The sequence below is a fragment of the Carassius carassius genome, chromosome 28, assembly GCF_963082965.1.
Source record: "Carassius carassius chromosome 28, fCarCar2.1, whole genome shotgun sequence".
Classification (NCBI taxonomy): Eukaryota; Metazoa; Chordata; class Actinopteri; order Cypriniformes; family Cyprinidae; genus Carassius; species Carassius carassius.
In genome coordinates, this window is record NC_081782.1 from 8979724 (window position 1) to 9000868 (window position 21145).

Sequence of the window (21145 nt, forward strand, 5' to 3'; positions counted from 1 at the left end):
CTTTAACTCAAATCACATTAACAATGGTTTTGTTTTGTGTCTTTTTCCTTTTGCAGGGAATGGGTTACCTCCATGCAAAGGGAATTGTGCACAAAGATTTAAAGTCTAAGAATGTTTTTTACGATTCAAACAAAGTGGTCATCACCGATTTCGGTCTGTTTGGGATGTCTGGAGTGGTACAGGAGGACAGGTAGGGTGTATGTAATTTACCCCAGTGGTAGAAAACTAAAATAGTCTTGTTATACAGTATGCTTTGTTAAGAAATTCATTATTGTATGCGTTTGTTTGTAGGCGAGAAAATGAACTGAAGCTTCCACGAGGGTGGATCTATTACCTGGCTCCAGAGATTGTGCGAAAGATGGTACCAGGAAACCAAGAAGACTGTTTGCCCTTTTCGAAATCTGCTGATGTTTACGCATTTGGGTAAAAACCACATCTCTTTTCCCACATCTACATTGCATATACAAGGCATCTTATGCAATCATTTGGTTTCGGTGTTAATGTTTCATTTCTGCTTAAAAAAAACGAATTGGTCCTTCATTGTAAAGGCTTTATCAAAATCAAATTACAATCATTGATCAGTTCAATTGATCAGTTGACTTTAAATGTTTCTTTCTCAGCACTATCTGGTATGAACTTCAGGCTAAAGAATGGCCTATCGTTAACCAACCGACTGAAGTTTTGATCTATCAGCTGGGAAGTGGAGAAGGCATCAGACCGTTACTGACCCAGAAGGGTACAAGCTTGGGCAAGGAGGTTACGGTAAATCCAGCCCTGTAATATATATAATATATAAAATATTACATATACACAAAATAATATTAACATGTTCATTGTATTGGCACTGCAGGAGATCTTGTCAGCCTGCTGGTCCTTTAAGGTTGAGGACAGACCCACATTCACTCAGCTGTCAGACTTACTAGAGAAGCTGCCGAAGCTCAATCGCAGACTCTCACACCCCGGCCACTTCTGGAAGTCTGAGGAGTATGTATCCTAGTCTGGAACGCTAGCATGCTGTGGATCACCCTTTTTTTGGGGTGTAGTTTAGGGAGCATGAAAACTAACTGATCGTTTGGAGCCGACCTGTGTATTGTTTTTTTTTTTGTCTCTATTCTGAGCCTATTTAATTGTACACCTTTGGATTTTTTAGTGTAACGAGAGTCAGAAGGATGCTGTGCATGGAATCAACCATTATATATTTGATCCAACCTGATATTATAGTGCGGAAAATAACAATAAGTGACAGTAATGCAAAAGAGTGTATGCCTGTGAGCTTGTGAGCGTTTTTCTGCTACCAAAGTTTTTGCCTGTTATATGAATGATTGGTCTGGTTTGCAGATGTGTGAAGATATATGTGATTTGTCGTTTATTATTTACTAGATAGAAGCAGATAATAGGATTGGTTCAGAGGGAAGGTGCTTATTGATTTAGCCTGTTACACTCTGAATATGTTCATATGCTCCAAATATCTGGCCTGTGGTCAGGAATTCACCTTTTATATTTAATAACGATGGTTAGACAGTGGTTCTGAATTTATAATATATTTAAAATAATATTAATGACAATAATTAGATAATATATGATTATATGATGTAATACATTAAATCATTTAAAATGATTTATTATTATTATTTATCAGTACAAGTACAGTACAGTTGAAATCCCTGAATTTTCTTTAGTAATTTTCTTTCAAATATTTGTGTATGTTGTCTCTGCTGTTTTTCTTGTGGGTTTCTCTCCGCACTGGAAATGGCCCAAACTTGTGATCCCCTCTCTCTGTCATCGGCCGTTCCTGTCTCCATCTTGATGTCTCAACCTTTCTTCTTACCAACAACTTCTTCCAAATCTTCATATTTCACATGTCACTTTATTTTGTCCTCTGTATTTTCCTTCCTTCTGTTCTCTGATTGGCTGAATGTTCAGTGCATGGCATCACCACTGTCTGCGTGAGCACTGCAGTCCAGGCCTCCGCTCTCGTTGTCCCTATGTCTACAAATACGATGGTTTGTCCACAGCTGCTGTTAACATTAGCATGGCTACTGCATTCAAAGAAAACAACTGAGTCATTTTTAGAATGTTTTTAATAGTAGTCCCATCTTTGGCCACTTTTGAACTGTTGCCGGTTCTAACACTGAGCAAAGTTATTGGCTGAAAATGTGTACATGTAAAATATTCAGATAGGCTTTCAGCTGATTTACTGAGCTAGTTGACTTTGCCACGTTTTGCCATTTCAAATTTCTCATGTGATGTCAGATGAATGGAATTTGATTTCCATTGCTCTTTTGAGGACAGACCTTAAGCTTTTACAGTCCACTTTCTCCTGTATTCTTAAAAAAAGTGACTTCCGTATTCCATGTATTTGCTCAAAATTAAGATTTAACTGAATAATTATTTACCGGATGCTAATCTGACCTACTGAGGATGGATAAAGATCCTCAAAAATATGGATCCTGATGAGGTATTTGTAATATCATGAAGAATGAAACAATATTTTGATCCAGCAGGATGATGTTCAGGAACTTTTAATATCGAATACCTCTTGTTTTAATTTGTGTGTGTGTGAGAGAGAAAGTGTGTGAGAGTGTGCATGCAGAGTTTTGAGTGATTTATTTGTGGTGTTCTGAACAATGAGAGGCTGGTGAAGATGGCAGTGACTGTTCCCATGACAACCTAAAGGAATTCGAATAGAGAACTATTGTTTTATTTATTGTACAGCTAAGATTTCTTATATTATTTGTACAAAATGTTATATGTTTCCATCGAAAAATTGTTGAAAAGGTACTTTACTCCTGTTGTACAGCTCTTTATAAACAAAGTGTGTCGAACACAATTTGTACATTTCTAGAATGAGATTGTGGTTTTAATGTTATGTAATTATGAATTAATATTTTTGTAAAGCTTATAGCCATTTGTCTGTAAACACAATGTCCTTTTATCCTTGCAGAAATAAATAAAACATTTGAAATATATATTTTTTCTGTTTCATGAAAGAGAGTGTTGCAACAACAACAAAAAAAACATTACAGTCTGGTTTCACACCAGTGATAAACTTAAGCCAGGACTAGGCCTTAATTAAATTAAGATATTGAAGCAGCTTTAAAAAAAAAAAAAAAAAAACCTTTGGCAAAAAAATAAATAAAAACCTTACAGCTGTGTATCTTGAGATGGCAATGGCTTTGACATATTTTAAGATATTTACTCTATGACTAGATTTTAAGTCATGACTGTAAAACCAGGGGTAGGCCTATATAATCTAGGCTACTTTTAATCTTTTCTAGAGTTGTACATATTACTGTAAGAGGTTTTTCATATTTGATATCAGAAATTGCATTTTGTTTTTAATTTAGTAGGCTACTTTAGTAATTTGACAGACATTTTCCACAAACTCACCCTGTTCAAAAACAAAGTTTAGTTGTTAATGTTGTAGTTTAAAATACCTCCAGAAAATGTATGCATCAGAAAGAAGTATTAAAGAAAATCCATTGTCTGTGTACTGAGGCTATTTGTATAGTAGCCTATTATTTACATCTGTCTATGGTTAAATTCCAAAACTTTTTTTTTATGGACAAAAGAAATTCCACACAAAACTGCTCCTTTACTGTACAGCTTTGAATATTTTATCTGATACAACATTATATCTCATGACTTGGGTTGTACAAAAATGTTACAAAACAGCTTGTAATCTGGTTTAACAAAACGTTTCCTGAAAGTATGCCATAAAATTACTTTTCCTAGTAGGCTACAAAGAGTTAAGATGATCTACGTGATTTTCCTAGGCGGTAGGTCTCAGACATAATTTGGTTAAATTCAAAATGACAAGACATTCAGTTTGGGCATGCAACACCCAAGTCATTTTAAAATCAAGTTGTAGTTGACATCTTGACATGCCATTTGTTTTACATATTTAGTATGAATAAGAGGATGATTATCTGTAAATAATGATAATAAGTCCCGCTGTCCCCTACAACAGGCTATATTTTGCAGTTCGGGAGAACGCTTCTGGAGTGTCGATTATTTGGAAATAGCCTACAAATTTTCCTAAAATAGAGTAAATATTTAGCACTTTGTGAGACGTGACCTTATCTGTTTTAACTTGCTTCCCCAAAAATAACCATCTTCTGTCTATTTTACGTTGGATGGATTAGGGTAAGCCATTTTGCCATTTTGACTTGTGCATCATATTTCCATATGAAGCCATAATGATACATCAAAATGTTGTATCATTATAAAATCCCCAAGATGTTCCGTATCTAAATCATAAGACATTTTTCAGAAAATTTTAATTAAAGGGGAAATGGCACATATATTAGTACTCCTTGTGCCAAATCATTTAAGAATTTGTGGATTCTCTAATGTGGGACAGCTCATGCTCAAATATGGGACACTATGTTTTGGCTTATAAATAGTCAATAATTTTTACAAAGTAAACCTCACATTTAACACTCCTGGTTAAATGTGCATACCCATGTTTGCTTAATTTATTTAGTAGGCCTACAGTGTGTTTGTTGTCTTCAAGTCAAAAAAAAATAAATAAATAAATAGTAACCTATATGTTCGTTTATGGAATGTCAAATACAATTTTATAACAGAAATCTTATATTATTTAAAATAATTTATTATTTTATTATTTACAACAATAAAAATAACCACCTAATTAAGTAATTTTTTAAAAATTGAACTGAAGGATTATAGCAAAATAATTTAATAAACAAATTTTGAAAATATGTAAAATGTGGAACATTGAATGCCTTTAAAACTGTTATTAAAATTCTATAAACTTCTATTATTATTATTATTTATTTATTTATTTTTCAAAAGCTTGTGTTAATCAAATTGTAATAGTTAAAGTCTTCATAACAGAAATAAGCCGTCCTGGGCAGGGTCATGGTCCAGGACGCCATTTTCCTCTAGTCGCTAAATTGTGAATCTGGATTTTAAAACAAATAATAATGCTGCATTATAATCCCCAAAATTGACAAAATTACATGTATGGCATTTAACCTTCTTAATGCACATTTGCACATTGACTGTCCCACATTAGTCAAAACATGCTGTCCTATTTTGAAAATAATTTTCAAAAGTGGGACAACAAAGATTTCTTTCAATAGAAAATATTAATACATTTTAAGAATATTATTGCAAAATCTGATGTCTAAATTCATTGCAAATATAATTTGATAACAATTTAGAACATCGCTTTTATTTGTTTTATTTATAACAGATTTATATCCTTAACATTCATTTAGTCTAAATCCTATGTCAATGTCATTTCAGTGAACTTTACAAGAGCTACTTCCTGTTTGTTGATTTTCTTGGCCACATTTCTTACATAATTTCCAGCAAGTTAAGTGATTTCAAAAACTTAACACCCTGCTTGAATTCAACACCAATCATGTTCAGTTTCAGTTTAATGTTGTAAAAGAAGAGATAAATTCCCTCATTAGTCAGTGTCCCACATTCGATAATCCTAGCTGACCTATTGCTATATTTATTGGCTATATAACATTCCTCCTCACCTAGCAGTTTGGGTTTGATCAGTGAATTAACGTTACATTGATCAACGTTAGGAAAAGCAAAACTTAGAAGCCCATGTACAGCCAATGAACATTGGCCAAGTTCATAGTCTTCTGGAGAGATCAAATCTTGACGTGTTTTACGTCGGAAACCGGACGTCAGTTGGTGGTTCTTAAATCTACGCGGTTTGTCGAACTACTCGCTTTCTTTTTGTTCTCTCGTACACACTAGAGCTGCAGGAAAGTAAGAACTGATAGAATGGCGTTTTATCAGCAACCACCGTTTTACAACCCGGTAAGTGACTGATTATTATTTTGCAAAAAATTATCATAAGGCGTAATAATAAGCAATGCATTATCATTATATCTCCTTTATTCGCTATTACCTTTGTCTTCCTCTTTTTTGAGTTAGCAACTCCATTATTCAAAGTTATGTGGTTTTGCATGCACAATTAAAACTCCTTCATGCAACAAGTAGCCTAGGATTTTACTCTCCTTGCTTTGTCTTTTTTTTTTTTTAGCCTAAATGATAATTTTCACCGTTATATTATATATGACACCGTCATATGACATCCATTCCCCAATTTCGTATATCAAACAAGCCATTTTAATAATTGATTCACATTATTGGGGATTAGCTCCTTGGGGCAGATGCGATTGTGTCACATTACTCTTTACATCAACACAGAGAATCCCATTCAGTGGTCAAATCCAAGGAGGCCTGCAGGATGGGAAGAGCATCATCTTGAGTGGACGGGTTTTACCAGGGGCTAACAGGTGAGGAACATGAAAGAGTTTTATTCTCATTTTCAAAATGTTGAGCAACCACAATATGCTGGTTACCTTTAACCTGCGCTGCAAAAGTGCTCTTGATGTATTTTTTTAGTAGTACAATTATATACCAGTTCTGGTGTCACTTCGTGAGCCTTGCAATTATTTTAGAACATATCAAATCAGAGATGAGATGAGACCGATCACACTCTCCTTGTTACCCATTCCTTTTTGTCCTGCAGATTTCATGTGAACCTTCAATGTGGTTCTCGTTCCGAGGTTGATATTGCTCTGCACTTTAACCCACGCTATGAGAGCGCTGGGTATGTAGTGCTCAACAGCTTTCAGAACATGAGCTGGGGATCAGAGGAGCGCAAACATGAATCTCCCTTCCCCCAAGGCCAAACATTCACCCTCCAGATCCTTGTTGAGCAGGACGAATACAAGGTACAAGGACACTGACTCTAAAATTGAAGTTTCTAAATAGTAGCCATTTGCATCTTTCTTTCTAATCAGCAGAACCATAAATAGTTAATTATTTGAAAGGCATTTCACCTCTTTTCATTAATGACTTTTGTGATGGTTCTCTTTAGATATCTACTAATGGGAGACACTTCATGGACTATAGACACCGCGTTCCATACTCTAATGTGGACACCATTTCGGTGGATGGAATGGTGGAGTTGAACTCTATTGTCTTCCAGAATCCTGCGGTGAGAACTAAAATACATGCGTTGCCACTGCAGAACGTTTCTCAGACTATAACTTAACTTTTGAGCTAGTTTGGAATGACTTTTGTCTGTGCCCATGTCTTTTGTAATGGATGTATTAAGTGATCACAAGTGCAGTTCTTCACATTAAAGCAATATTCAGTATGTGTGGTAGCTGAATGCTTTTAGGCCCAGTTTACTTAAATAACATTTTTGAATGTAATATGGCATATATATATTTGCAGCCTTATTTACCTCCTATCACCCTGAACCTGTAAGACAGATGGATATCATCTCATACCGTGTCTAACTTTTGAGATAAAAACTCATAAACAGCACTTTATAATAGCAAGCATAGATTTGCAATGTCTTTTGAATGCATTTTGTATATCATCTTATCTTTTTAGGTTTATACAGCACCTCAAGCAGGATTTCAGGTGAGAGCAAAATCAGTTTGAACAACATTAAATCTGTAGTCCTTAACTTTTTTGTTAAAAATAAAAAAAAAACATTCTGTAATAAGAAAGTACAGCATGAAATCAGTTTTCCAAACAGTGTTTTTGTCTTGTACTAAATCACTACTATAGTAAGTGTTTATATTCAGACTATTTAGACTGGTTCGGATAGGTACCACTGCGGAATAGCCCAGCTCCTGCGTGATTCGCCATAGACATTAACAGAGAGAAGTAGCTCTGGGTGCAATATTCTTCCGCAAGATGCACCCACTTCTGTTTATTTATCGCTAAAGCGCCAAAAGTTACGGACTGAAGCTTTAAGTCAGGACGTTATTGCAGTTTTCCTGTCATAAACAACTGCTGTTCCTTTCATCTACAGCCCCAGTATGCTGCACCTCCAGGATGTGGGGTAAGTGCTTAATACATCATGAAATATGTCATGTGACACCTTTATGGTGATCAACATTATGATATAATTGGTGCTCTACAAAACCCACAAAATGCCTTATAGGATTCTTCAGACATTAAATGGCCTACAACATAATGTACATGAAAGGTTGGAGAAAGAGACTATTAGAAAGACAATCTACTTGTTCTTCCTCATTTGATGTGACCGGGTTAATGTGTCAACTACGGTTCCAGAAAATAATGACACCTACTTCACCCCGCTGCCAAGTGTCAATACACACAACTTCCTGTTTAAGTTAGTTGGCCATGTGAGCATTTCGAAAACCTTTGTTCAGTGTTATCTGTGTTTATCAGTGCTCTTATTTGTGATGCTTTTAATAATGAATCATTTATTTTGTATCATTCTGTTGTATCGAAATTGCTCACTAAGGTGCTGTTATTTAATCAAGCGTGACATTTGCAGTCTCCCATACCTTTCAGTAACAGTTTTGAGATAAAAAAAAAAAATATTTCCTGTATGAAGAAATAATGAAAACACTTGTTTATCCACCCACAGTTCCCGGCATACCCAGCTGCACCTAACTATGTAAGAGCAACTCCCATCACAAATAATCACATGACCATACACAACTGAAAGTCATGCATGAAGAGATTCAGATAAATATGAGAATCTGTGCTTTCAGTGTGACACTCCACAAGTTTTTTACTTATTTTTTAATAGTAATATTACATGACTTAAAAGTCACTCGTTTATAAATCTATTTTTATTTTGACTTGCATTTAGACTATCCCGTACAAAACCGTCATCAACGGTGGACTTCACCATGGCAAAAACATTGTCATCCATGGAGTTATCAATCCCAATGCTAACAGGTCAGACATCAGATGACAGACTCGCACTGTTATTTGAATTATAACTAATTTTACATATTTAAACAGAAATGTAAATCTGTTCATTTTAAGATCTTCTGTTCTTCTGTTCCCTCCATTAGAATAATGTTTAACCTGCGCCACAGAAGTGGGATTGCATTGCACTATAATCCTCGTTTCGATGAGAGCGTGGTTGTGCGCAACACCAATCAGATGGAGCAGTGGGGTGCAGAGGAACGGTTCGGAGACTTGCCCTTTCAAAAAGGACAACCTTTCCAGGTAGACACACTTACATCCATGAACATGTTTTACTTTACTGATGCTGTCATTGTGAGTTGAAAATAATATCACTTGTGTGTGTTGCAGGTCACTATCTCCTGCGAACCCTATCATTACAATGTGTTTGTCAACGGCAAACAAGCACACACTTACAAACATCGCTACACAAATCTGACTGACATTGATATTTTGGAGATTTGTGGAGATCTGCAGCTGACTTTAGTGCAGGCTTAACAGGAATCTGTGATGTTTCATTTTTAAATCACCTTTAAGAGAAAGCATTGCTAATTATTGAAAAGTAGAATTGCTTTCAAATACGGAGAAATGGGTGACCGTAAACATGAAAAGCACTGTGATTTTGCTATTTTGAATTAAGAGGACCTTGCTTCTCTAATATGCTAAATGTAATGCTTTTATAATGCTTATAGGCTAAAGCATCTTAAATTGATTTGAAATAACTCATAGCGTGTGTGTCCTATTTGATTTTGTTTTGAATTGTTTTATTTGTCTCTGACCCGCTTACTGATTTTGACCAAACTTGAACTGGTTTTCACTGAAAACTCACATGGGGTATATTTATTTTGAGGAACAGGCTTGGTGAAATCTAAACAAGGAATTGATACCTCTGTGTTTTCCCCCTCTTTCGATCTGGTTCACACAGAATGTGTTTTTCCACTCCACTGGGACATATTATTTTGTAAATATGAAGAAGTGTTTGCACTTTGCGCTTGAAAAAAATACTTCAAGAACACTGTAGGGAAGGGTTCTTTTAGTTTGTTTTTTGCTCTTTTGATAACGATCTAGGCAGTTTTCAGTAGTACAGTGAAAGATTAGTGTTCCAGATAACCTTACAAATTCATGAAAGAATCTTTAATATCTACTGATTATTGAAGTAGGCCTAATATTTGCAGCATGGTCGCAGAAATTTTCCTGAAATTTAATGTTAAGGTAACATTGAACATTCTTAACCCTTTAAAGCTCTATTTTGGGAATTGTCTGAGAACCAAAAATAATATTTCTTAGAACTAGTACCAAAAAGTACAAAACTGGGCTAATTGAGATTAGGATTTGAAGACTTTTTTTATAACTACATTCAAGATAGCTCATAGATATTTTTTATCAGTATTATTTTTATGGCTCCTTAGTATTGTTGTTCTTTTGGATTTAAATGGTTTTGATATTGTTCCATTATTTTATGCCCTTTCAAATGGTACACCTTTTTACTTTATTTAACCCTTTATTAACCTTTTTCTCTAAGAATATATGATATCTGCTCTTATCTATGTTTGCAATTTAGCTGTCTGGCAGACAACATAGGTAATTTTCAAGGTATAACTGTGGGGCTTAGAATAATATTCCCTGTAATGTTAATGTTACTGTTTTGAGAAAGAGTACTCCCCCAAATGTCTTTATTTTATTTTATTTTTTTATTGTTCATTTAGTTCATATGTATTCTAAATTTATGATGGGGTTAATGCAGGAAATGTGTTTAAATCAAGGTTGGTGCAAATGCATAAATTTATAGTGAGTGATGCTCAAGTAGGCATGTTGTTATAGCGATCTTACAGGAGAGGGCGCTCATGGAAGACAGGGGCGGGTGCAGAGAGGAAGAGTGGTTTTTGTAGTATTGTGGATGCTAGTGGTGGGCGATACCGCAAAATTTGGTATCGATCCGATACCAAATACATATAGGGTCAGTATCGCCGATACCAATACCGATACCAATACCAATACCAATACGATACTTTTTACTTAAAAAGGGGAGTGCAGTAGGTCTATGTCATTATTTCTGAGGTGGATGAGTGATCAATTATTTAGGCAATATTTTTTATTAATGTATTGAAGTCCACAAAATTATTAGTTAGGCCTAAAAAAAAAATTGTTTGGTTCCGGTTTCCGACCGACCCTGTCAATTTATGTGCGACCCAAATTTATTTTATGAGACTGGGGAAGAACGGTCTTTCACACATCGTTAATTAAATTACAGTTTCCTTTAAATGCTGTTTTACACTTAAGTAATCTGTTAAAAACCATTAAGTATTGCATCAAAACCCTTTAACTGTCAATTCCTAAAGTGAGCTATAACTTAAGGTTTGGAAATCGTAACATTAAGAGAAACACGGGGGGAGTCAACAATATATCGCGGAACAGAGAGGGCACTGACAACATGCTGACAGACAGGACATTAACATTACCAGCTTACTTTTAATATGAAACAAAGTCTCATTTGGTTATTTCACCTTTCAAATGTGGTCATTTTTTAAAGAAATGTAAACAATAAATACCGTTTTGTGGCTCTTGAATGTGTCGAACAGATTGCTGTAAGTTAGATCATCAGTTAAAACTAACTGATCGTCTCTTGCTTCTAGTTAATTTATAGCATCAAAATCAAATAAACCACATAAATGAACATAACAAAGAATGTTGCTTGACTACAAAAAGATGTCTGTACACTCCGTTTTTCAAGTTCAAATCCTCCATGTTAATCTACTATGAGATCGCCTGTCAAACTCCCGCGAAGGCTTTTTGTGTGTGTGTGTGCGTTTTGCGTGTCTATGGCAACAACAGACTTTAAACGGGAATACAGAATCACTGTCGTAAAAGTACCGGTACACACATTTAAAATCAGCGCGCGCGTGTGTGTGTGTGTGTGTAAAACTGCCACTGGAGAAAAAAAAAAAAAAAAAAAAATCCCTACCGACCAATGACCTCAACTGACAACCAACCGGAACCAAACTTTTTTTTTTTTTAGGCCTTTTTAGGCACTGTAGAATGAATTCTTTACAGCCTTTTAAAATAAAATAAAAAAATAAAGAATTAAAAAAATCTCTCCCTTTTTTCTGGTTTTAAAAGCAAATGAAATAAAGTGCACACAATTATTACTGAAGAACAAACAAAGAACAAATATACCTGTGCAATTACATTCCCTGAGCCCAGAGCCGGAATATCCATAAGGGCACTTGGGCCAGTGCCCAGGGGCACCAACCATTCACAACAACTAGGGGGGCACCACATGACACAAGCTTTAAAATATTTTTTGTAAATTGTTTTATTATTAACTTGTAATTCTTGAAAGACCATACATAACTTGTTTATGAACACTTTAATAATAATAATAAATTATAAATAAATAAAGATTACATGACCACTATCAGTCCCCCCCTTCCGTCACCAATCTGTCAGAGTTGAGTTGGTCCACAACAAGTACGCGCAAATGTGTAATTTTTTTAACGGCTACAGAAAATGAATCAAAAATGGACAGACGTCAATTGAGTGGTTTTGCAAAAAGAAAGTTAAAGAAAGACAAGGACGCTAGACGTTTAGCTACAATTCAAAATGTTCCTGGGATCAAAAGGTTTTTTTAAACGAAGAATGAGCTCAGGATGACAATGACACAGAATCGATCAACTGCACTCTCCCTGTTTACCATTGAATCAGACTTGGTCAAAGAAATAGAACTTTGGGGATGTAGTTGACACATTTGCAAAATCAAGGAAGAAGCAGTTCTGTTAAAGGCAAAAAACCTGATAGATTTATTATTATTTTGGGGGCAAACGTGAATTGATGCCGTCAATGAATTGATGTACATTTTGAATTGAGACATTTGAATATAGTGCTCAGTGCTCGTATAAGTTGCACTTTTTTCATGGTTTGGCTGGTCCTGCGACTTATAGTCAGGTGCGACTTATTTATCAAAATTAATTTGACATGAACCAAGAGAAAACATTACCGTCTACAGCCGCGAGAGGGCGCTCTATGCTGCTCAGTGCTCCTGTAGTCTACACTGAAAACATAAAGCGCCCTCTCGCGGCTGTAGACGGTAATTTTTTAACTTGGTTCTAAATAAATGCGACTTATATATGCGACTTATACTTTGGTTGCGTCTTATATTCCGAAAAAATACGGACAAGTTAATGAATTACATTTTAGAAATCACCTTAATTATGTCTGATGGGGGGGCTTTTGAGGTATAGTGCCCAGGGGCACCACACTGTCTAAATACTGCCCTGCCTGAGCCCCCCTTCTGGACTTCAATGTGCTATCAGCTTCACTCACTCTGTTCGCTGCTCCTCTGCGCGTTGTGTCAGTGAGTCACGTGACGACACAACTAGTGATGTCCGATTCATGAACGAATCGTTCAATTTAACCGGCTCTTCTTAGTGAACCGGTTGAACCAGTTCACCAAATCGAACTGAATCGTTTGAAACGGTTCACGTCTCCAATAAGCATTAATCCACAAATTACTTAAGATGTTAACTTTTTTAACGTGACTGACACTCCCTCTGAGTCAGAATAAACCAATATCCCGGAGTAATTCATTTACTCAAACAGTACACTGACTGAACTGCTGTGTAGACCGAACTGAAGATGAACTGAACACCGTGCCGAGCCAGACGAACGAACACGCCCACTGCTGGAGCAGTTCTCGTTCTTGAGTCAAGAACCGGTTGCATCGGTTTTCGGATCACCAGTACACTGAACCGAAAACCGTTTCTTTCGGACGCGTCCGATTTGAAAACCGATGAACTGATGCTACTGCGCATGCGTGTAAAGTATTTCGGAAAGTGTGATAAAAGATCTATATACATTTTTATTATTATTATTATTATTTTTTTTTTTTAAGATGAATGTTTCTAATCTGTATATTGTAGATTATGTATAGGCCAGAGGGGGTTTCAGGGAAGTTGGACAATAATTAAGACTCTAAAGACTAAAGGGATGATTTATGAAATATGTGTACTGTATTTATAGTTAATGATGACACATTCACAAATTGAGTTTGTAGTAAACAGAACATGAACACGAGTAGAGCAGCTGATGAAACTGAACTGCAGCACGTGCCGGTTAGAGTGATTCTCGTTCTCGAGTCAAGAACCGGTTGCATCGGTTTTCGGATCATCAGTACACTGAACCAAAACCGTTTCTCTCGGACGTGTCCGTTTTGAGAACAGAGGAGCTGATGATACTGCGCATGTGTGATTCAGTGTGAAGCCGACTGACTCACAGCGTCTGAACCGAACTGATTCTTTTGGTATTTGATTCTGAACTAATTCTGTGCTAATGTTATGAGCGCGGGTAAACCGAGGGCTTGAATGAAGGGGCAATCTGGCGAAACGTAAGTTCAATTAATAACAAAAACATCGCAATGGTTTATGTATAGTGGTTTCTGCGCTGATGACACCTAATTTATTTACTTTATATCTTCAAGACTTAAATCCTCATATGCACATTATTGCTGTTACTGTATTTGGGTGCGTTGTTGCAAAACTTAATTGTAAACTTTTCATGATTATGAGGTTTTTAACTGACTAAAGTTATGATTACTGACTTTATATATTTGAATGTTTGATAGACGTGACGCCATTACGTCATCGCCAATGACGTCATTACGTCGAGCGTAAAAGAACCGGTGAACCGGTTTTCTCAACCGGTTTATTGAATCGAACCGTCCGAAAGAACCGGTTCGCGGAAAAGAATCGAACTTCCCATCACTAGACACAACAACGAATCACAGCAGAGCAGCAGGTGGGGTAGGAGTAGCAAAGTGGGCCAGGATGTGAAAGCAGCGTTTGTTCAGGATTGTAGAGGTAGAAGACACGAGCAAAGTATAATGAACGTAGATGAGAGATGAGTGAATAAATGTCGTGCAGTGAACAAGATTAAACGAACCCATCAAATTATGACTTGGAATTTATTCATTTCGACATGCAACATAACAGCATCACAACAGCGGCTGCAAAGCGTGTTCGGCAGACAGTATAAGCATTTCATACAATGGGTATAATTCTTTCAACATTTGTTTTTATAATAATACACCATACTTTCACCTAAAACGATTAATTAAAAAGTTTAAATGGGTAAATACATATTTGTTATACTTAATTTTTTGGCATAATTGTTAAAACACTAGACATTGGCATTGTTGTTAAAACTCTTGACATACTTATTATGTTGGCTTGGCAAAGCCAACATACTGTTATGCTATTTAAACTTCTTCTTCTTATTATTATTATTATTTTTCTGAGACTAAATTCCAAACGCTACTCCTCCTAGGGCTTTAAAGCCACAAGCCCCAAACTCGGCAGACACCTGCGGGATAGAGCGGTGGTGTGTGCTATATCTTTTCAGAGTGATCAGACTTAAAGTTTTTTTTTTAATTAATTTTTTAATGTAAAAATACATTACCCATAGACTTACATTGTCTGAGAAAAATTGCGCCCCTACAGTTGCAATAGCCGAGAGAGATTTAGGGGAGGAGTCGGGTTTCGTTTCACTTTTAAACCGGTTAAAAATACAAGTAAATAATACAATTTCCTTCAAACTGACAAGCTAAACCAACATATCTGATTATTGCAGGGGTCAGGGCTCATTAATAATTGATTTCTGGGCAGAGAGCAGTCAGAAAGACGAGAGAAGAATCACGGCTTGTCAGCTCAGGCATCGTCTCCACGGAGCTCACAACGAGCGAATTTATTCTTATTTAAGACCTTTTAAAAATAAATTATTACGGTGATTGCAAGCAATCTACCCGTTAGAACACACCAAGAGCTAAATTCAGATGTTTCTGAACTGTTTAAAGTAATAACATGATATATTCGCGGCAGCCAACTGCCCGCGAGCTCGCGATGTATTCTCTGAACACTTGAAGTCCACATAGAAAATTTACAGCCTTTCACATTAAAACACTGCAGCGAAACAGCACAAAACAATTAGAAGAATATATTATACACATGAAAATGCGTGTTTATATGTGCTTGTGAGATTTTCTCTGTCAGGCTGAACGTCGCATCAATCGTCACAACATGGTAAAGTCATTTATATATATTTTTAAGAGCTTCTTAAAAATAAATATTAATGCACACAATCCACTCATTAGAACACAACAAGAGCTAAATCCAGGTGTTTGTTGAGCCGTGCAAAACGAAATTTTATTTGACATCGAGGGAAAAAAGACACATGACAGCCGCGTTTCGGGGCGAGATCGGATAAATAAATACACATTTCATTCACACTGCCAAGCTAAACCAACATATGTTATTATTACCGGATCGGATCTCATTAATACATTATGTCTCTGGCCAAAGAACTGAGAGAAAGACGAGAGAGAAATGAGCGCTTCATCAGCAGCCCATTTGACAGCGTGATAGCCTACAGCTTTATGAAAAAAAGTCACGACAGCCTTTTAAATTAAAACAGTGCAGCGAATCAACACAAAACAATTAGAAGAATATATTATAGAGATAAAAATCAGTGCTTGTGTGTCTTAGGTGAAAATAACATCCATCTCCCCAGCTTCAGATGACAGTGATTCTGGCTTTTCGTCCGTAGATCGGACAAATCAACTACACGATTATTTCAAAATTCATAATAGCTTGGCGAATATAAACGAAAACAGCCACGTGAACATAAACTGTTGAGAAATAAGTTGAAAATGGGTATTAATGCTGGATTTAATATTAAAACCTCTTTACTTGCAAACATCGCCGACGGCCACAGTTTATTATTGTTTCACTTTCACAGCACGTTAAACATCACTCTCTTACTTGATCTGGACAAACTGTGCATCAATTGAAAGTTTAAAGACTCAAGCTTCGATATTTGACCAATGTTTTGAAAAAACATTGTTGCAGTGACAGTTATTTAGTAATTTATGTCAGGAGTGCAAAATAATAAATCCTATTATGCCACATTTTGAATAGAAATTCACCACTCATTCATATTCAGTCACGTCAGCAGCAGTTTATTTGTGTTCACATAGACTCACTGAACAGCGTCAATAAGGATTTATAGACCAAAAATGCATATCCGCGGAGATATATGGATATATTTACTGATGTTTACTTCATATTTCTTCAGACAGAATCGTAATTTATATTCATTTTCCAATGATTTACGCGATCTGATGATAAACAGCCTCTCCCAGCGACCTGTGCGTGTTTGCAGTGCTGTGAGCTAGAGGTGGGCAGATCGATACTAATATCGATAATATCGATACCAACGTGAAAATATCGATACTTAAGTTTCAGTTTCTCTCGTTTTGCGACCTGGCCGTGCTTGTCAAAATGCTGCTGCTGTCACAGATTACGATAGTAAAACTTGGTATGAGATTTTCTTGAGATCTGGGGCGTTTTTATATAAAAAAATCGAAAATGTACATCGGAAATGCTAACTTGTGCAGCGATGAAAAAGGCTACAAATAGCATATTTTTACAATAGTAAATGACCAAATTCCACCCCTGATCGCTAAATGAAGTTATTACAAAAACTCGATCGGGGTTTAAAGTGAGTTTTTAGTAAAAGTGTACTAATAATTTAATAAATTGTCTGATGTAGCTTGATGCTAACGTTAGCTCTAATGCTAATAATAGCAGGTGCATTTGTTCATAATGCATTTCTGTCACAATAATTTTTATAGTAAGACTTTTGATAAATAAGGGCTAAATGCATACTGAGACTAAGTGAGATAGCAGTTTAGTGGATTGTAAAGCTTGAAATAACCACAACAAAGGCTGATAAAGGTGTAATAAAAGCAAAATAATAATGATAAAAGAATAATGCGGATAATGTGTCATACCTGGCGGAGGTTCGAAAGACCCATTTGGTGAGAACAATATAATCATTAAATGGGGAGTTTTTAAAGCCAACACACATACAGAGAGCACAGGAATGTTAACGTGAGATCTTACAGAGATGACAAGTGCCATAAATCAATCTGATTAGCGTTCTCTAAAAACACACATGACATGGCCTTAGAAAATATTGCATAAAATTCACAGTTTTACAGATTAGATCATGAAATTTTCATATGAAGCTTTGGTAGACTTGTGGCTTTAGCTACACTGTGTTGCTAAACTCATATCCTACATCAACAATTTTTTAAATACATTTAAAAAATATGTTTTTAATATTTTTATTTTTGTTTTTATGTTTGAGCTTATATATCTCTATTATCATAACAATCTGAGTCTGATTCCTGAACAGTAAACTTTGAAGTGTCAGCTTTGTGGACAAATGTTGATTATGTATCTAGTCAGAAAGAATCATGAGCAAAAACATTTTTATTTTGGGTATGTCATTTCTGTCTCCATGCCAAAAATGGGGGGTGACTTGTAAGGGGAGACTGCATTTACCAGCTGCTTTTAGTAAATTAGATTTTAATGGGAAATGAAGGCCACATTGCTTATGTTGTCCACACGATGGCGCCACAGGATAAATACTAAATACTTCAAGATATATTCAGAGACAAAGCAGTTGGTAAATGAAATCACTTTAATATTCAAATCGAGTATCATGATCAACTTCCAATTTATTTCTCAACAGTTTATGTTCAATAGCCAATTCTGTCGAAGCTATTGTCATAGCCTAGGCTTTTTATTAGAACAGAAGACAGCAAGGGTCCATAGAAAATTGCTTGGTGAATAGAAACAAAAACAACCATGTGAACTTAAACCTTTGATATATAAATCGGAAGTTGATAATGATACCGGATTTGAATATTAAAGTAACTTTATTTATCAGCGGAGCACAGGATTCTGCCTTAGTTTCACTTTTAAATCGGTTTAAAATACAAGTGAATACATAAATTGCCTCTTTTCAAGTAAATTATGAGTCCTTCTGTGAGTACTATTAAACGCACAATATGAAAATAGATAACTAATATAGTGTCCCCTCTTTAATTTTTCAGTAATGTGTGATAACTTGAGAAATATGTTGTTGAATGCGTCCAGAGTGCTCTGATTGGTCGCAAACAGTGTCACACAAAGGCAAGTGGGGACAGATCTGCATGAATTCAGAAGGAATGACTTGTTGTGGCATATTATGGCAAGCCGTTTTAGCATTCCTTCCTTTAAAATAACTAGTAGGCATATCTATTTTAATTTATTATATGGCTTCATGTACTTTTTTCCTAGAAAAACTGAAAGAATAAAAGCGACTGATACATTCATACATCTTATTACCTCAGTGTAGCCTTCTTAATTGATCCTGGCTCACAGTCTGCACTGGACAGGAGAATGCTTCACTTCATAAGAGCAAAGGCAATCAAACTGACTTGGTCAGAAAGTGATTCATTAAAATGTATATTTTTTTTGTTCTTCACTTTCATTAAATATTCAAATAAATAAATAGATAAATAAATAGATAAAATAAAGTAAATAAATATATAAAATAAACATTTCCTGGTGCTTTTTTATGTTGAGGCAATGCTGTTAGCTTTGGCAGTATCAAATAAAGTGAAAAAATGTCAGAAAGCAGGAACCAAATGAAACAAAAGATCAAATGGTAAGATAATGTAAAGGCCTTTTCCTTTCTATAACGGTCTGATGTGCATGATAGGTGCTGTGCATTGTGCCAGCACTCTCTGGTGGTGAAAAAGAAAATCATGAACTTCAGTGTGGTAAAAAAAAAAAAAAATGCAAAAGATAGTCAATTGGACTAAATTATTATTATTATTATTATTATTATTATTATTTTGGAAATTAAATATTTTAAACTTACAATGCTGTAACATTGGAAAGAAAAAAGCCACCCTTCTGATACAAAATAAATATTTTCCACATATAAGCCTATTTAAATCTATTTTGTCCAAACAAAAGCCAATTATTCTGTAATTTTGGAAACTTGCTGTCTAAAAAAATGCACGCTGTTTCACACACAGTAATGTGTCTGAACACACAAAAACATTCAGCTGCCTTTATACACACACACACACACACACACACACACACACACACACATATATATATATATATATATATATATATTTACATTTGGATTCTTCTGCATAAAATAAATAAATAAAATAAAATGTAAAACCCCCATAGTGATATAATCTATGTCATTCAAATAGTCCTGTATTGTTCTATTTCAGTTAAGGTTTATGATACCCCCAAAATGAGACACTATATCAGGTATGTCAGTTATTTAGGTCAAATGTTTCTTGGGACTATAGCTGCATTTGACACATGTGATGGGTTTTATTGACTGATAAGATGTGCACATCTTTTTGTGCAGCTGCCAAAGGATGTGAGAGAAGATAGCAGGTGTTGGAGAGAGAGAGAGAGAGAGAGAGAGAGAGAGAGAGACATAAATGGAGATAATACACTCAACAGTGGTCTTTACCAACCATATCTTTATATTTTATTTGATCAATGCATCGAAACTTGTGTGAAATACAATAATGCCTGCATGGTAAATTATAAAAGCAAGTGATTTATTAAATATAGTGGATACAAAGAGTTATTGCCTTTTATATTAAAATTTTTAATGCTTTTTCTATTTCAATCAACAAATGCCAGTGTAAAATCATTTATGATAAATGATCATTTAGTTGAGACCAGTTTCAACCAATGGTATTTTTGAATAACCCTGCGAGTTAAGCGTTCTTACTGAGAAATACCATAAATGCACAAAGAAAGCTCCATCCACACACACAGTCACACAAACTCAGACAGCCAACTATTCTGGCATCCTGCTGTTTGGCTGATGTTTCCAGTAAGGCTTAAAATTATGCACATCACAGAGGAATTCAGCCCTGTCAACACCCCCAGTGTGAATCAGACAGATCAGATTAGAGGTGCCTAGTGCTGATTTATGGATCTATTATCCATTCTCAAGATTTGCAATTTTCTACTTGTAATGCACAATCAGAAGAGCTTAAATGGTCGTAATTGAATATGACACAATTAATACGGTATAGTGCTTTCTCACTTTTGACTTGCGTGAAGAATAAAAAAAGGTTTTCCAACACTGACTTCAGGGAAATGGGTAAAGTAAAAGCTCTAGGAGTGTTTATCATCACCCAGCTGCTGTCCTGTGTTTAACATAATGATTATTTTGGTTTTATTGGATATGGAGGAAACTGCAGATGTTCTCAAAAGATGAAAGGCAGCAGTGAAACAGTCAGCAGTTCAAACGTTAGCTTCCATATATATATATATATATATTTTTTTTTTTTTTCTGTGAACTGTCCCTTTAGGAGTAAAAGTTTGTTTGTGACATCATCTTACTGTTCTGTGTAATTCAGTTCAAAATCCTCTCCAGTAAAGAGCATTATGATGTGTTTATGAATGGCCAACAAACACACACTTACAAGCATCGCTTTACTAAACTGGACGACATCAATGTCTTATGAAGTTTA

The 21145-nt window shown here is 35.5% G+C and overlaps 2 protein-coding genes across 2 annotated transcripts in view; both read left to right on the forward strand.

The window, feature by feature from the left end:
• Nucleotides 1-2230, forward strand: part of ksr1b (kinase suppressor of ras 1b) — a 38475-nt gene extending 36245 nt beyond the window's left edge. Inside the window, exons 17-21 of the mRNA XM_059514170.1 lie at nucleotides 57-190; nucleotides 292-423; nucleotides 621-762; nucleotides 851-984; nucleotides 1924-2230. Of these exons, the coding sequence (XP_059370153.1) occupies nucleotides 57-190; nucleotides 292-423; nucleotides 621-762; nucleotides 851-984; nucleotides 1924-2062 (681 nt within the window). The 3' untranslated portion in view covers nucleotides 2063-2230. The remainder of the gene's footprint in view (nucleotides 1-56; nucleotides 191-291; nucleotides 424-620; nucleotides 763-850; nucleotides 985-1923) is intronic.
• Nucleotides 2231-5566: 3336 nt separating this feature from the next.
• Nucleotides 5567-9383, forward strand: LOC132107864 (galectin-9-like). The gene is made up of 10 exons (XM_059514171.1): nucleotides 5567-5808; nucleotides 6202-6290; nucleotides 6527-6731; nucleotides 6878-6997; nucleotides 7402-7431; nucleotides 7829-7858; nucleotides 8414-8443; nucleotides 8642-8730; nucleotides 8850-9006; nucleotides 9094-9383. The coding sequence occupies exons 1-10, from the start codon at nucleotides 5773-5775 to the stop codon at nucleotides 9238-9240; spliced, it is 933 nt and encodes a 310-aa protein (XP_059370154.1). The 5' UTR covers nucleotides 5567-5772; the 3' UTR covers nucleotides 9241-9383.
• The last annotated feature ends 11762 nt before the right edge of the window (nucleotides 9384-21145 follow it).

Excerpts from the sequence above, each read along its gene's own strand:
- LOC132107864 (XM_059514171.1), top strand. The coding sequence starts at position 5,773 with ATGGCGTTTTATCAGCAACCACCGTTTTACAACCCG. Across the intron at positions 8,731-8,849 it reads ATCAATCCCAATGCTAACAG|AATAATGTTTAACCTGCGCC; the intron begins GTCAGACATCAG and ends TCCCTCCATTAG. Across the intron at positions 9,007-9,093 it reads AAAAAGGACAACCTTTCCAG|GTCACTATCTCCTGCGAACC; the intron begins GTAGACACACTT and ends TGTGTGTTGCAG.